The 14141-nt window shown below is 37.0% G+C and overlaps 2 protein-coding genes across 2 annotated transcripts; one reads left to right on the top strand and one right to left on the bottom strand.

The window, feature by feature from the left end:
- Positions 2052–7893, top strand: LOC104767422 (phosphatidylinositol-3-phosphatase myotubularin-1). Its single transcript, XM_010491450.2, has 20 exons — positions 2052–2325; positions 2542–2610; positions 2841–2915; positions 3055–3126; positions 3241–3310; positions 3547–3596; positions 3669–3958; positions 4164–4237; positions 4323–4386; positions 4505–4570; positions 4926–5025; positions 5111–5224; positions 5340–5509; positions 5664–5748; positions 6086–6304; positions 6421–6480; positions 6575–6639; positions 6728–6829; positions 6959–7007; positions 7097–7893. The coding sequence occupies exons 1-20, from the start codon at positions 2203–2205 to the stop codon at positions 7580–7582; spliced, it is 2403 nt and encodes an 800-aa protein (XP_010489752.1). The 5' UTR covers positions 2052–2202; the 3' UTR covers positions 7583–7893.
- On the bottom strand, positions 8026–11077 carry LOC104764769 (3-phosphoinositide-dependent protein kinase 2). Its single transcript, XM_010488366.1, has 11 exons — positions 10652–11077; positions 10349–10529; positions 10172–10224; positions 9971–10072; positions 9774–9882; positions 9591–9669; positions 9275–9440; positions 9031–9165; positions 8790–8944; positions 8479–8701; positions 8026–8392 (listed from the first exon to the last, which is right to left on the bottom strand). The coding sequence occupies exons 1-11, from the start codon at positions 10829–10831 to the stop codon at positions 8309–8311; spliced, it is 1467 nt and encodes a 488-aa protein (XP_010486668.1). The 5' UTR covers positions 10832–11077; the 3' UTR covers positions 8026–8308.

Raw genomic sequence — 14141 nt, 5'->3', positions numbered from 1 at the left:
TAATTTCACTTATATAGAAAGACAGAAAAAATCGGTTAAGAGAAAGAACACTACCTGAAGATGTAGGGCAGAGAAGAAAACGATCCATCAAAACCATCACCGACCAGCAAAGCATCCTCCAAGAGGTAAGAATCAAATGAACCAAAGTACAAATTCATAAACAAAGAAATGAGAACAACCAACCCTAATCCCAAATTTACGAACAAAATCGAATAAACCCAAATCCCTACTAACTATTCGTGAATTCAACCTACTACACAAAGAAACTTACCCTTGCTTCCAATTGCTTCAACCTCATCTGAATGACTCGACTCCAAACTCAAATCAATATCATCCGATTCGCCTCCGAGATTAAATCCCTTCGGCTTCCCTTTTCTTCTCCACATTCGCCTCTGATTCCATAGTTGTAACATATATTTCTCCTTCCTTTTGTCAAGAATGGCCTTCGATCGAGAGAGAAACAGCGAGAGAGATCGAGAGAGGGAGAAATCGAGAGAGAAAAAATTGTAATCGTCGAACAAATGTTTTTTTTTGGTCGGAGAAACAAATATTTTTTTGGTTCTTCTATTTTTTTGTCCAGCCAACGAACACTCGACACGTACGAACTCTTAAACCATAATCGAGTATGCAATATTAGAGTCTCTCTTACATTTTTTTCTTTATTCTGATTTTTTTTTCCTTCTCCACTAAAACCCCTCTTAGAACTCTGAGTTGGGAATAACCTAATGTTTATAGGTGTTTTTTTATCGCCTCTTGAGTGGTGGAGGAGGCAACATGCTATGTTTTGCAGATTGACTTAGGTTTTAAAGGTGGTTAAATATTGAAAGTTAAGCACCGACATAGAAGTGGTGGAATTTGTCAAATCTTACAAAACTTGAGTTGGGGGAATTTGTAAACTAATATTCTAGTGATAAATTGTAGTTTTTTTTTTTTGGATAGGAATGTGAATGATAAATTGTAATTTCATGAACGGACATTGGTAGAGCACCAGGAAATGGTGCAAAACGTATTCAAAACTAAAAACACATCTTTGTGTTTATAACAAAGGGAGTACTTTCTTGTTTGAGAGTATACAACTTTTAACTGGTTATTAATCAAGTACTAAATATAGAAGTCTTTAATCTGATTATTCTACATATCCTCGTTGGGTTCATGAATTTTTCCATTTACAAATAATATATGTAGAAACTAATTTAGACAAGACCTACTTTATATATTTAATTTTGCATTCAACTATACGTGTAGTTTGTTGTAGTATTTTTTTACTTATTGGCTCTGATTGAGAAAAACTTTAAAAACTTTAAAATTAATTTAAAATCTTAAAAGCTAAAATTTTACCAATTATATTTTTGTTGCAAGTTTTAAAAGCTTAAAGTATTTATCAAAAAAGTTTAACATAACATATTATGATAATGATGTATTGACTAGTTCAAGAGATTCTTGACAGCAGGATCGTTGACCATCGATCGGGGTGTCCTTCCTGCAGCATTTCTGGCCCTAGGGTTGGCCCTTGCCGCTGATAGTCTGGTTACCATGTATGTGACTAAATCAATGTGATCAAACCTTACTGCAATTATATGCAGAAGTTATACCATCATAAAAGGAGAGATTAACGTAAGGAAAGCTAGGGGCAAAAAGAAATAAGTATATCATCGAGAAAGAAAAAAAAACGTTTGATAAAAAAAAAATAAGTATACCATCATAAGAGGAGCGATTAGCAGAAGTTAAGCACCGACATATCATTTGGATTGAAGTGGTAGAATTTGTCAAATCTTACAAAACTTGAGTTAGGAGAATTTGTAAACTAATTTTCCAGTGATAAATTGTAATTTTTTCTTTTTCTTTTTGATAGGAATGTGAATGATAAATTGTAGTTTGACATTGGTAGAGCACCGGAAATGGTGCAAAACGTATTCAAAACTAAAAACACATCTTTGTATTCATTTTTTCTTTTTATTGGTCATGTGTTTTCTATTTTTTTTCAAGTATTCAGGTTTTTCAAGTATTCAGGTGCTGGATAAATTAGTTAAAAACAAATAGATAACGCTAACAAAATAAAGTACAAAAGGAAACAAAAAAAACCACGACAGCACCGTCATTAAAATTTTACAAATCCGTCGTTTTGCTCCGTTGATCGGCAGGTGAAAGCTTCGTCATCACCGTCTCATTCTCTCTGGTTTCTCTTTCTTTATTCTTCTCTTGATGACGCCGCCGAGACCACCGTCTGGGCGAGGAAGAGGAAAGCCGCTGCGTGGTTATTCGGAATCAGAGAAGATGATGGATGGTACCGGTAGTTGGGATACGCTTGATTGGACCAAACTCGATGTAATTGCCTCTTTCAATTCTCTCTCTCCCCTCTTTGATTCTTAGGGTTTCTCACGTTTTCTTCCCTTTTAACCTACAATTCACACAGACAACACGTGAATGTCGTTTTATGCGCAAAAATGCTCATGTTTATTCTGGTTATTTGTATTGTATTGAATTGATTGCTCAATGTTTCTTGTTTGGTTCTCTCTCTTTTTGATTGATGGGTCGCCGCAGTCAGCTTCAGGGTCAGGCTCCTTTGCCAATTTGAGTTGCTTGCTGGAATCGGAGAAGGTCGTCGTCGAGGTATGCTTTTTTTTTTAGAGTTGGTCAAAGTGATCTCTTTTATTCGAATTTTCCTTTTTAGGAACTTTGTTACCATATCTGGCTATTGAAATTTTGAGTCTTGGTATGCTATTTTTGCTTCACTCGTGTTGTTTGTAGATTAGTGTGGAATCCAGTATTGGTTATGTCCCATTATAATTGTATGGAGAAGTTTTTTTATCTTTTATCTGATATTTGGACCTTTTTTACAGGGTTATGGAGTTGTGCTTATTAACACCGATGAGGCAGGAACCTTGTTGGTGACAAATTTCCGTATTCTTTTTTTGGTATGAGATTGCCTTTCCTCTGTTTCTTGCATCCGTTCGCAAAGATTCTGCATAATTGGCCAATGTGATTGTTTGAAAATGTAGAATACAGGTCTTGAACGTACTTATATTCAATATATTATTTTTTCTATTTGTGAAGAGTGAAGGAACCAGAAAGGTCATTCCACTCGGAACAATTCCATTGGCAACTATTGAGAAGTTTAACAAATTGGTCAGTTGCTATACCCTGGGGAGAGAGCTATGTGATTAATATTGATTTAGTTAGGCTCTGAAGCTTTTACATTGTTTATTCTATGTATTTCTGATTCATGGGTGGTGAACTTAGGTGCTGAAAGTTCAATCCAACCCTCGTCAGTCTGACAGGAATCCACCACGACGTCTTTTACAGGTCACTGGTATGTTTCCGGACTTGATCATTTGCTATATCTGATTTAGACTAGGTTTTGTTTTGTCTGGATTTTGTGTCATAGCTCAAAATCCGCTCCGGTTTTGAATTGCGTTCTTGACTGTTAAGTCTTAACGTCTGAATATTATCTTGGACAATAGACATCTTCCCATAGTGATGTTAGTTGAAGTGTTTTCTTCTTTTCTTACAACTTTATTTGATGCTATGATCACTTGCGTGGTGCAGGAAAAGACATGAGGATTATTGTTTATGGTTTTCGTCCTCGAACCAAGCAGGTGAAAATTTCACTATTATGCTGCCTTACTCATTTCTCCCTGAAATATGTCTAACCTTTCATACTTTTGCAGAGACGTTCAGTGTTTGATGCATTACTGAAATGTAGCAAGCCAGAGAGAGTATGGGATCTTTATACTTTTGCTTGTGGGCCTTCCAAATTTGGTAACGCAAACCCAAAGGAAAGATTGCTTAATGAATATTTCCGTCTTCTCGGAAAAAGTTCAATACGAGCATCAGCGGATATGATTGAAGATGGTTCGTTCACATTGTCCAATGAGCTGTGGCGAATAAGTGACTTGAACTCCAATTATAACTTGTGTCAGACGTACCCATTTGCCTTTATGGTTCCAAAATCCATAAGGTATGACACTGATATCTTTTCAGGATTTTAAAAAATTCTTTATCTATCCCTTCTAGACTTTGAGTACTACTGTCTTCATATTTAAAGAGCTTTCCAGAAAAATCCTCTTCACTTATCTGGCATGTCTCTTTTTCCGCATTGGAACAAGACCATGTTCCTATGGTGAATTATAAATTAAAAAAATAACAAGTCTGTGTTGCTGTAGTGATGAAGAGCTACTCCAAGCATGTTCTTTCCGGGCAAGATGTCGTTTACCTGTGATCACGTGGTGTCAGCCAGGTAGAAATGCACATATTTTGGCTGATTCCATTTTAATGATGGTGGTATTGTTTCCAAGTGACATGCTTTTTGGTCTCAATTGCAGGAAGTGGAGCTGTGATAGCACGCTCATCACAACCTCTTGTGGGTCTTATGATGAATATGAGAAGGTATATCAGACTTTCAATTTCACGATGAGACATTTGGATAATTGTTTAGTTTTAGTTTTGGATTTCAAAGTTCACAAAGTGATAGATTCTGAAGTTTAATTTGTTTCAACTCCAACAGTAGTTTTGATGAAAAACTTGTTGCTGCGTTCTGCTCTCAGTTAGCTGATGCAAAGGGAGAACGAAGGTGAGCTTCTAATGTTCCTTTAGTCTGGTTAATTCTTGTGTCTTGTATTTTATGCTTCGTTATAAAGAGTTAAAGTTGTGGATTATGNTTCACAGCTGATGCGGATGTATCCTTGTGCTTTTGAGTTTTCTCCGGTATGTATGAAGCNTTCATAAAAGGAATTCACACTCTTGTTGGTCTTGGTGGACACGAGATTATCTTCTAAATGCATCAAAATGTCTGTTTGGTTTCTATTAATCTACTTGCTGTTTGGTTTTCATTCACAAGCTTGTGTTGAACTGAGCTCATATGGGATATATTCAGTTGTTCACAAAGATGTACTTTTCTCATCATGTTTTTTTTTTCTACTTCATAGGAAGCTATATATTGCCGATGCAAGACCTAGGAAAAATGCATTAGCAAATGGAGCCATGGGAGGCGGCTCAGAATCATCGTCAAACTATTTTCAATCTGAAGTAAGTGAATTTCTTGGTGTTTTGATGCTTAAAGTCTTGATCTTCTGGAATTCCATGATTTTAGTGATGGTGTTTCTTTCTGCAGATTGTTTTCTTTGGCATAGACAATATACATGGAATGAGGGAGAGCTTTTCCCGCCTTAGAGATTATTTAGACATGCACGGTACAACATCATCTGATGGGAGATCATCGTTCTTAGTGAGTATTGAATATCCAGGAACTTTTTTGACTGATTCAGTTGGGGAATACAAGATGATGTATTACAGTTTTATGGTGCTAATCATTAAGATATATGTATGCGTGGAATCTACAGAGACACGGTGGTTGGACCTGGGGAGGAGGCAATCTTAGTAGTATGTCTGCTTCAGTATCTTTACTTGGAGACAGTGGTTGGTTGATACATATCCAGAACGTTTTAGCTGGCGCAGCATGGATTGCTGCTCGTGTTGCTATGGAGTCGGCATCAGTTCTTGTGCACTGCAGGTTAGATACCTGATTCACCTCACCGGCTAACTATTTCATTTGGATACCAATTTATATACCTGTAATAAGATGAAGATGCGTTTGTTTTAATCAAAAGCTTCTATTATTATTATTATGATTGTTATGTCATGATTCATCATATGTCATTGCGCAGTGATGGATGGGACAGAACAACTCAGCTGGTTTCTCTTGCATGCATATTACTTGATCCATACTACAGGACTTTTGCTGGGTTTCAGGTATTCCTTGTCCTGATTTGGTGTTTCTGGGTTCTTGTTTTTGTATGTGACTGAGTTTACGAAAGTCTTTAATTTAGGTTTGACTTTTAGTTTGATATGGTTTCTCATAGAGTATGTTTCACAACTGTAAAATTGGTAACTAGACTGATTCAATGATTTACAATTTAGACTGGGAGTAGCATACTGAATTCTATTCTTCATATCCATTCATGTTTCGCACTTCCCCGAATGGAGATGCTACCGTATCAGTCATATGTTCTTTCTCACTAATTGTGCATCAATATTCTTGTTTGCTACCCCGTTTTCTTATGTACTTTTTCTCTTAAACTCACATCAGGCTCTTGTCGAAAAGGATTGGCTTGCCTTTGGTCACCCGTTTTCGGATCGTGTAGGAATGCCTAACATATCAGGATCCGGTAGTTTTGACTTACCAAGACAGTCTTCTTCGGCTGGAAGTTTCCCTTCATCTCCTGTGCGTCAGTCTTCAGGATCAGCAGCCTCACAATCTTCAAACTCTTCCCATGGGCATAACAATTATTCGCCTATATTTATTCAGGTGAGCGAGCAGCTATTCCTCTTGCAATTATAGTAACTTTTTGGTTTGTTTTAGATCTATTTCAATGGGTTGGCCGACCAACAGCTTATACTATGTTCACATATATGTGTTTCCAGTGGATTGATAGCGTTTCACAGCTGATGCGGATGTATCCTTGTGCTTTTGAGTTTTCTCCGGTATGTATGAAGCCGAACACATTTCTGACAGTTTCATGTTCAGCTTCTTCCCGTAATAATACTACTACTTTTGCCGTAATATTTGGTGTTTCAGACTTTCCTGGTAGATTTTATGGATTGCTTGCTTTCATGTCGCTTTGGGAACTTCTTATGCAACAGGTAAAATTTTCTTAAGAAGCTCCGTTGTAGAAACCAATTGGTATTAATGTATTATGTTTGACCAATTGTGACCTGGTGTAAATTTCAGTGAAAAAGAGAGGGAACAATGTGGGATTGCTGATGCATGCNTTCTTGGTGTTTTGATGCTTAAAGTCTTGATCTTCTGGAATTCCATGATTTTAGTGATGGTGTTTCTTTCTGCAGATTGTTTTCTTTGGCATAGACAATATACATGGAATGAGGGAGAGCTTTTCCCGCCTTAGAGATTATTTAGACATGCACGGTACAACATCATCTGATGGGAGATCATCGTTCTTAGTGAGTNACAATGTAGAGCTATGACAGTGAAATATTCAGAAATGCAAAAGGTAACGTAGTTAACTCATCTTCTTCTTACCTTCTCTCTTTGGCTATATAGTGTGTCAAAGCTTTTAACATTCTAATTGATTTGAAACAGGAGAAAGAAGCAGCAGAAAGAAGAGTGGACGAGATATCTTTCGCAATGGAGTCATTAAGTGCAGAGTTGCTAAGAGAGAGACATATGAGTTGGTTAGCTAGGGAATCAGCAAACCGAGCCACCAAGGAATATGCAGCTTTAACACGAGCAGTACAATCACTCGGCTGCAAGATTAACTTCAGCAGATCTGACGTTGAAGACGACCCAAGGGCAGGCTCTCTGGAGAATAACCCTAGGAGACGAAACAGACAAGGGAACAACTCAGATGTTTCTGTATCAATCTCACTAATGTCTGAAGAAAACAGATCTGAAAACCCGATAGGACAAGTTTGTGAAGCGTTGTGTCCATTGCGTACAAGAGAAGGATTATGTCGATGGCCTGAAGCGGGATGTGCTCATGTTGGAAGTCAGTTTGTCGGGTTAAAAGCAAACTTTGATGCGTTTGACCGGCTTGCCATCGACGATAGCTATTTCCAATCTAAATGAAAGAATTAAACTCTGAAGGAAGCTGTGATATTTGTAACAGTATAGAGCCAATGGAGGATCAGAATCATCAATAAAAAACAGTCTGAAGAAAAGGCGGGAGCATAACCATATAAACTGACAATGACACCCTGAGTTTTTGGAACAAGGGAGTTTCTCATCTTGTTACTTTTGTGTATAGCTAAAAACATTATTTTTTTTCTTAACCACTAAACAGTTATTTAATTTAGATCTATGATTCTTTTTGGTTAAAAGTGAAAAAAAGTTGGGTGAAAGTGATGTACAGTTTCAAATAAATTGACTATTTATAATTACCGTATTTTATGGTTAGTGTTTTGTTCGAACAAGTTTCGGTCATTCAATGACTCTTCTTAACTCACTATTTTTCTTTAACATTGGACAGCAAAATGTTCTACTGGATTAAACCGTAATCAAGACAATCCGAATCAAAAACTTAACGAAATATGATTAACACTGAACCAAACCAAAACTGAAACTAGAAACCAATCCATATTAGCTTAGGTGTTACTTTGGTTACTGTCATTCATAAATCTGTCAGTAAGGACTTCAAAACAGATTAATGCAACTTTCAGTTATCATCTTCTGGGATCGGAGAAGAAACCTACGGCCCAAGAAACTTCTTGTATGCATACAGTGAGGTGTAATCAATTGAATCAAGGAAATGGGGGAAAAAGGGACTTAATGAATTGACATCATCAGCTACGAGTCTCAACGGTTTTGAAGAGTTTCAATTGCCTTTTTCCACTGCAAAGCTCTTTGTTTCGCATCTTCAAACGATAAAACCTTCTTCGGCTGCCAAAACAAAAACAAGAATCAATAATCACATATCAATTGTATAGGATAAAACTGAACAAGTGAGCCACTGGATTGTGTCTTACTGTGCAAATCTTGAAATGTGAAGGACTTGAAACTTGAACGTTGAGGTCGTTGGAATTATCAGACCAGATTATGTTCCCTTTTACTACAAGCTTTGATGGGTCAACGTATATCAGTCTCGGTTTGTTGGTGAGTATTAGTTGCACCTTCTTACTTGTGATTTTCTGTAGCTTCTTCACTGCTGATATCATTAGAACTGATTCTCCTGGTTCTAGGAACTGTTGCCTGTTACAAAGCAAACAAACGAAGACCGGATTAGATTTTAAAACCCATGAGTCTGCCAGAAATATGTAAAAGCCTCGTAGTGTCTCACCATCTCGAATCAAAAGAGTCTATGGAGGCAAGCCGAGTTATGGAACCTGAGGATTCAGAGTGTCCGCCGTGTCCATCGTTCTGCAAGACTGAAGCATCTCCAACATGTGTTGGGTTCCATGGAGAACCATCCCTCTCTGGAGATGCTGACTGGGACTGCGAAAGAAAAGCTAGATCAAGAAAAGTACAAGATGGGAAACATTTTGGTGCGCCAATTCGAAGTAACTAAAGGAGGTAAATACCGCAGGATCTGGAGCTAGTTTTGGAGGAGTTTGTGACCTTAGGTTTTTCCAATCAACTCCCTTGAAGAAAGGATGTCTCTTGAGAGAAGCATAGCCTTCTGATCCAGCTCCTGGTCTTCTACTAGGTTCTGTATCCTAAGATGAACCATAGCCACACACAAAAAAGATTGGTGACAATGGCTTTTGAACCCGACTTGTAATTCCTGATCTAGCAAAGACTGGTAGAAAGTGAAGCCTATCTTACTAGCAATCGGTCGATGAGGTCTCTTGCTGCTTCTGAGAAATGATTTGGAAACTTTATATCTCTGGCTATAATTCTTTGGAAAATGAGCCATTCACTAGCATCCTTGAATGGAGAAGTTCCTGAAAGCATTTGGTACAGAGTGCAGCCAAGCGCCCAGAGATCATTTCTGTTTGAATATGTTCCAGAAAATACCAAAGAAAAGTTGTTCCAAGTAAGAGGCGTGTAGTAATCCACAAAACTAAAAGGAGTATCAAAACCAAAAAGTCCATATATCATCACATAGTGGTCAAAGTTTGGTCTAACAATAAACTCTTACCCGAAAGTTGCTGGAGAGGAGTTTAGAACTTCAGGAGGAACATAAGCAGCCGTTCCGACAAAAGTGCACGCCTTATCATCTGCATAAGTCACGAATATATAATAGACATGCTTAAAATCCTGAATCTCAAAGAAAGACCTTAAGCTTAAGAATATAGAAAAAGATTCATGGAATTCATATTACCGGATGCTGCATTAGGAAGTACTGTGATTTGACTGTCTTGCATTGGCTTCACACTTCCAAAATCAGCAATCTTAATGTGTCCATCTGAAGTTAGCAACAAATTCTCCGGCTACTCATTCAAAATTCAGGGGAAGAATTAGCAAATAGAGTTCTTGTTGGGTCTTAAGAAAAAAGATGATCTCTGAAAACGAAACTACCTTGATATCTCGATGAATCAGTCCCATATTATGTATATACTCAAGAGCATCCACAACTTCTGCACTGTAGAACCGAGCTTCATCCTCTGATAGACGACCTTTCTGCCAAACACAGATCAAAACAAAAACAAACAATAATACAACTGCATTTTGAGAATTATGTATTAGTCTCCTCCTAGATTCTGAGTAGTGGTATCTTACTCTGGTGATTTGGTCAAAAAGTTCCCCACCCTCGCAAGATTCAAGCGCCATATCTACAAAAACAAGAAGGATCCAGTATCACTCATTATCACAGCCCTTCAAGCAACAGAGACTAGTGAATAAAATTTCATGGTTGTATTTGAAACAAAGCCGCTTGAATGAATAGAAACTACCTACATAGTGATTGTGGATCTTGAAATGTAAAGAAGAGTTTCACAATCCCGGGATGTTCGAGTTGATCAAGAACAATCCTCTCCAATTTGACATAAGCTGTTTTATTCTCCTTGGTGATAAACTTTTTATCCATGATCTTCAAGGCATACACAGTTCCATTTTCCTTCTTCTTTGCCCTAACAACCTGATTCAAATCACACATAAGAAGAAGAATCCAGCTAAAGTTATACGACGAATCAAATAAAGGACAATTTTTTAACCAACAATAATTTGAATTGATTCATGAATCGAGAAAAAAAATGAAACCTTTGAATAAGAGCCAACACCATAGATCTTGCCGAGATCGAAATCATGGCTGGTGAAATTCTCCTGAGGAGCCTTAAATGCGAAGCTTTTGCTTCTAGAAATAGTTTCACCACCACCATTTGATGATGAATTGCCTTGAAGAGCAAGCTTTGAATCAAATTCCTTGTCCATTGTCAACATCCCACAAAACTTGTTCTTACATGATGAGACCCATTTTGGGATCTATATGGGAACAATGATGATCTTGAAAGCTTTAAATGTTATATTGTTCCGATTTCGAAAGGTGACAACTTTTTTTTCAATGGGATGAAAAGGAAACGAGAGAAATTAGGATAATTTGATGAAGGGGAGGTGAAGTAGAAGAAGAATCGGAGGAATGTGACACATTCTTCTTCATCGTTTGTTTTCTTCTTCTTCTTCGTCAAAAAAAAAAAAAAACTCTCTAGCTGTCCGTCCGATAAACGGAAAATAAAAATAAAAAAAATGGAGATTTTGGGTAGGCCTTGGAACACTCTTTATTGGGCCTTAGAAAGACGAAGAACCCAAACACCAAAAATATAAAATTAGATGGAGGTTATAGAACTTACTTACCTCAAGCAAAACTTTATCAGTTTATTGGTCATGTAGCTTCCAAAAACGATTGGAGCCCTAGCTAATAATATAAAAAAAGCTGCTCATCCTCGTTTTTTTCTTTATCGCAATTCGCAAGTCTCTTCAGCAAGCTCTTTAAACCCTAAAAATTGGGGACTTGATTGACTAACAAGTCTTTTGTGTTTGGTAAAAATTTCACTCTTCTTTTTTTTTGAGGGTTCTTGTGATGTGTATTGTGTCTTTAGAAATTGCTTAGGGATTAAAATTGCATACGTTTTTTTTTTTTTTGAAATCTCGCCTTCACTTGCCTTGAGAGATGAACAAAAAGAAAGAGAATCGTAATTCCTATTATTTTGCTTGGCTGGTTGCTTGTGCAGAAATTAATGGGGGAGAACAAATTCAAGAAGATAACTGCTGTGGTTCCAAATGAAACCGATTTTGTCAAAGCCATCGTTTTAGAGTTTCAGAGACCAGAGTGCTTCCGTCTTCTCCGTGATGATGATCATATCTTTTATATCCAATACCACTATGCGCTCATGATCCGCTCTGCGAAGGCAAGGCTTTCAGAGATGCTCTATGTGGTTTCAGTCCAGTTTCCTCGCCCCCATACTCTTAATCGGTCGCACACCCTCCTTCTCCATGAGCGCTACAACCTTGCACGCTACGATTTAGCTTTATCTGATGTCTCCGATGCTGAGGACATGATCAAATCAGTCTCCGATGACTTTGTACGCCAGCTTCTTTACACTCGCACGGATGATTTTGACTCGCGGGACAAGTGCAAGTCCCTGAGAGTCTCTGCTCTTGCGCGTATGTTTACTTTTGCCAAGAGATGCGTTCCTGTTTTGGCTTTTCTCCAAAGGGTCAGGGAGTACATGGCGAATCTGGACGATGATGCTACTCTGATGAACCAGTATCGGGACGACTTGGGCTTGGCCGCGGTCGCATTCCCTAAACCTGTTACTGAAGACGAAATTGCCGACTTTGTTGAACCACAGACTTTGCTTTGGCTTGAGGAACTGGATCGTCAATATGATCTCTGCCTCAAAGGTGATGTTGGTCTAAGGAGTGCATTGTGAAAAACTCGGACGCATGGAAGCCTTGGTTATCTAAAAGGGCTTTTTTTTTTATTATCGCTGATATATGAATATGTTGAAGAATGAATGTTTTGTCAGCTTTTTATTTATTTTACTAACGTATGCTTCTTTGTTATCTGGTTCCGGACCTTGTTTTGGACCTTGTTGTTTCCAAACTTCTTCTTCTTGTTGGGTTTTTGACTAGTAATAACAAATCATCTTTTCAATTAACTGAAATAAACAACATCCTACGAACCAATATTGAAGAGTTAAAGACGCATATGTTTCAGGCTCAAGTAAGACACTTACGTTTCACTAATCTACAAGACCAACAAAACAAATGGTCCAACAATACCACCTAGTAGACCCAAATCCATTATATTTAGTATTGGAGCCCAAGTATGTTGTAGTTTCTGTTTATTCCATGACCACCTGTGAGACCCTCCAAAAAAATCTCCCAGCTTAAATTGCAACAACATATACATATGATGAACTCATCTAGCTTCCCCTCTTGAATTACAAAAAAAAAGATGAGCTTTTGATGCTAGATATCTTAAATATTAGTTATTTCTAATATTGATTTTATTGCCAAGTAGAACAATGTTGTAGTGGGCGGGGGTCTATAATTTATGTCACACTACAAATATACAAATAATAAAGTAAATCGTTTCGAATATATATTTAGTTATTATTCATGCCATGTACACTATCTCCTAGCTTGAAACTTTGCAACAAAGGAAACGACATGAAAAGTTTTCAATTATTGTTAAGGCAATAACACTTATGTTTTCAAGAAATTTTAATCAAGAAGATCTATCATGTATTTTGGACACAATAAAAAACTTTAAACGGGTTCATCAATGTATGTGAAGCAACCATACATCATCCTAACAAATCCTTGACTTCAACATAAACGGCAACATCAAAATGTTGCCTGCAAAATTCATTTTATAAGATAAGACAAAACCACTAAGCTGAAAACATATATGCATAAATACCATGTTGCATCTTACTTTCCAAAATAATTTTCGACAGATCAGCAAAGAGTAAACTCTGTGTTATAGCGCACTGAGTTTCGATAGTTGTATCTCCAACAAGGTCTTTTGCATCCATATCAACGCCCCATGATAATTCTCAAATCTATTTCAAATAGAATTTGTACACAATTTGTCTAGGTAGTGTTGGTTGGTATACTTTTTGCTTAATTGTAAAATTTTTGAACTTGTTATGTTTTTTTTTTGTCTAGTAAGTATTCGAGAATCTACTTCATTAATTAATGCATTTGTAATATTAATGTATGGATTGATAGACTCGTTCACGGTTCATATGAATTAACGATAAGCTCATCATTTTCTTACGTTTCAAATGGTCCAACAATACCACCTAGTTTTCTCTAAAAGTTAGACCCAAATCCATTATATTAGTATTGGAGCCCAAGTATGTTGTAGTTTCTGTTTATTTCAAGACCACTTGTGAGACCCTCCAAAAACATCGCATAGCTTGAAACTTTGCAACAACATACATATGATGAACTCATCTAGCTTCCCCTCTTGAATTACAAAAAAGATGAGCTTTTAGTTTGCTGCTAGATATATAAGATATTTATATTAGTTATTTCTAATATTGATTTTATTGCCGAGGTAGAACAATGTTGAATTAAGGGACTCTTGAATTAATGTTGTATTGGGCGGGGGTCAATAATATATGTTTATTGGGTGGACTATATCGTTTTTGATCGCAGCCACCAATAAAAGGGATGACATCATACAAAATTTATCATCTTTAAATCATAACAAAAAAAAAAAAAAAAAAAAAAAAAATGA

The sequence above is a fragment of the Camelina sativa genome, chromosome 19 (genome assembly GCF_000633955.1).
Source record: "Camelina sativa cultivar DH55 chromosome 19, Cs, whole genome shotgun sequence".
In the NCBI taxonomy this organism is placed as follows: Eukaryota; Viridiplantae; Streptophyta; class Magnoliopsida; order Brassicales; family Brassicaceae; genus Camelina; species Camelina sativa.
This window is presented reverse-complemented; position numbering and strand designations above follow the sequence as displayed.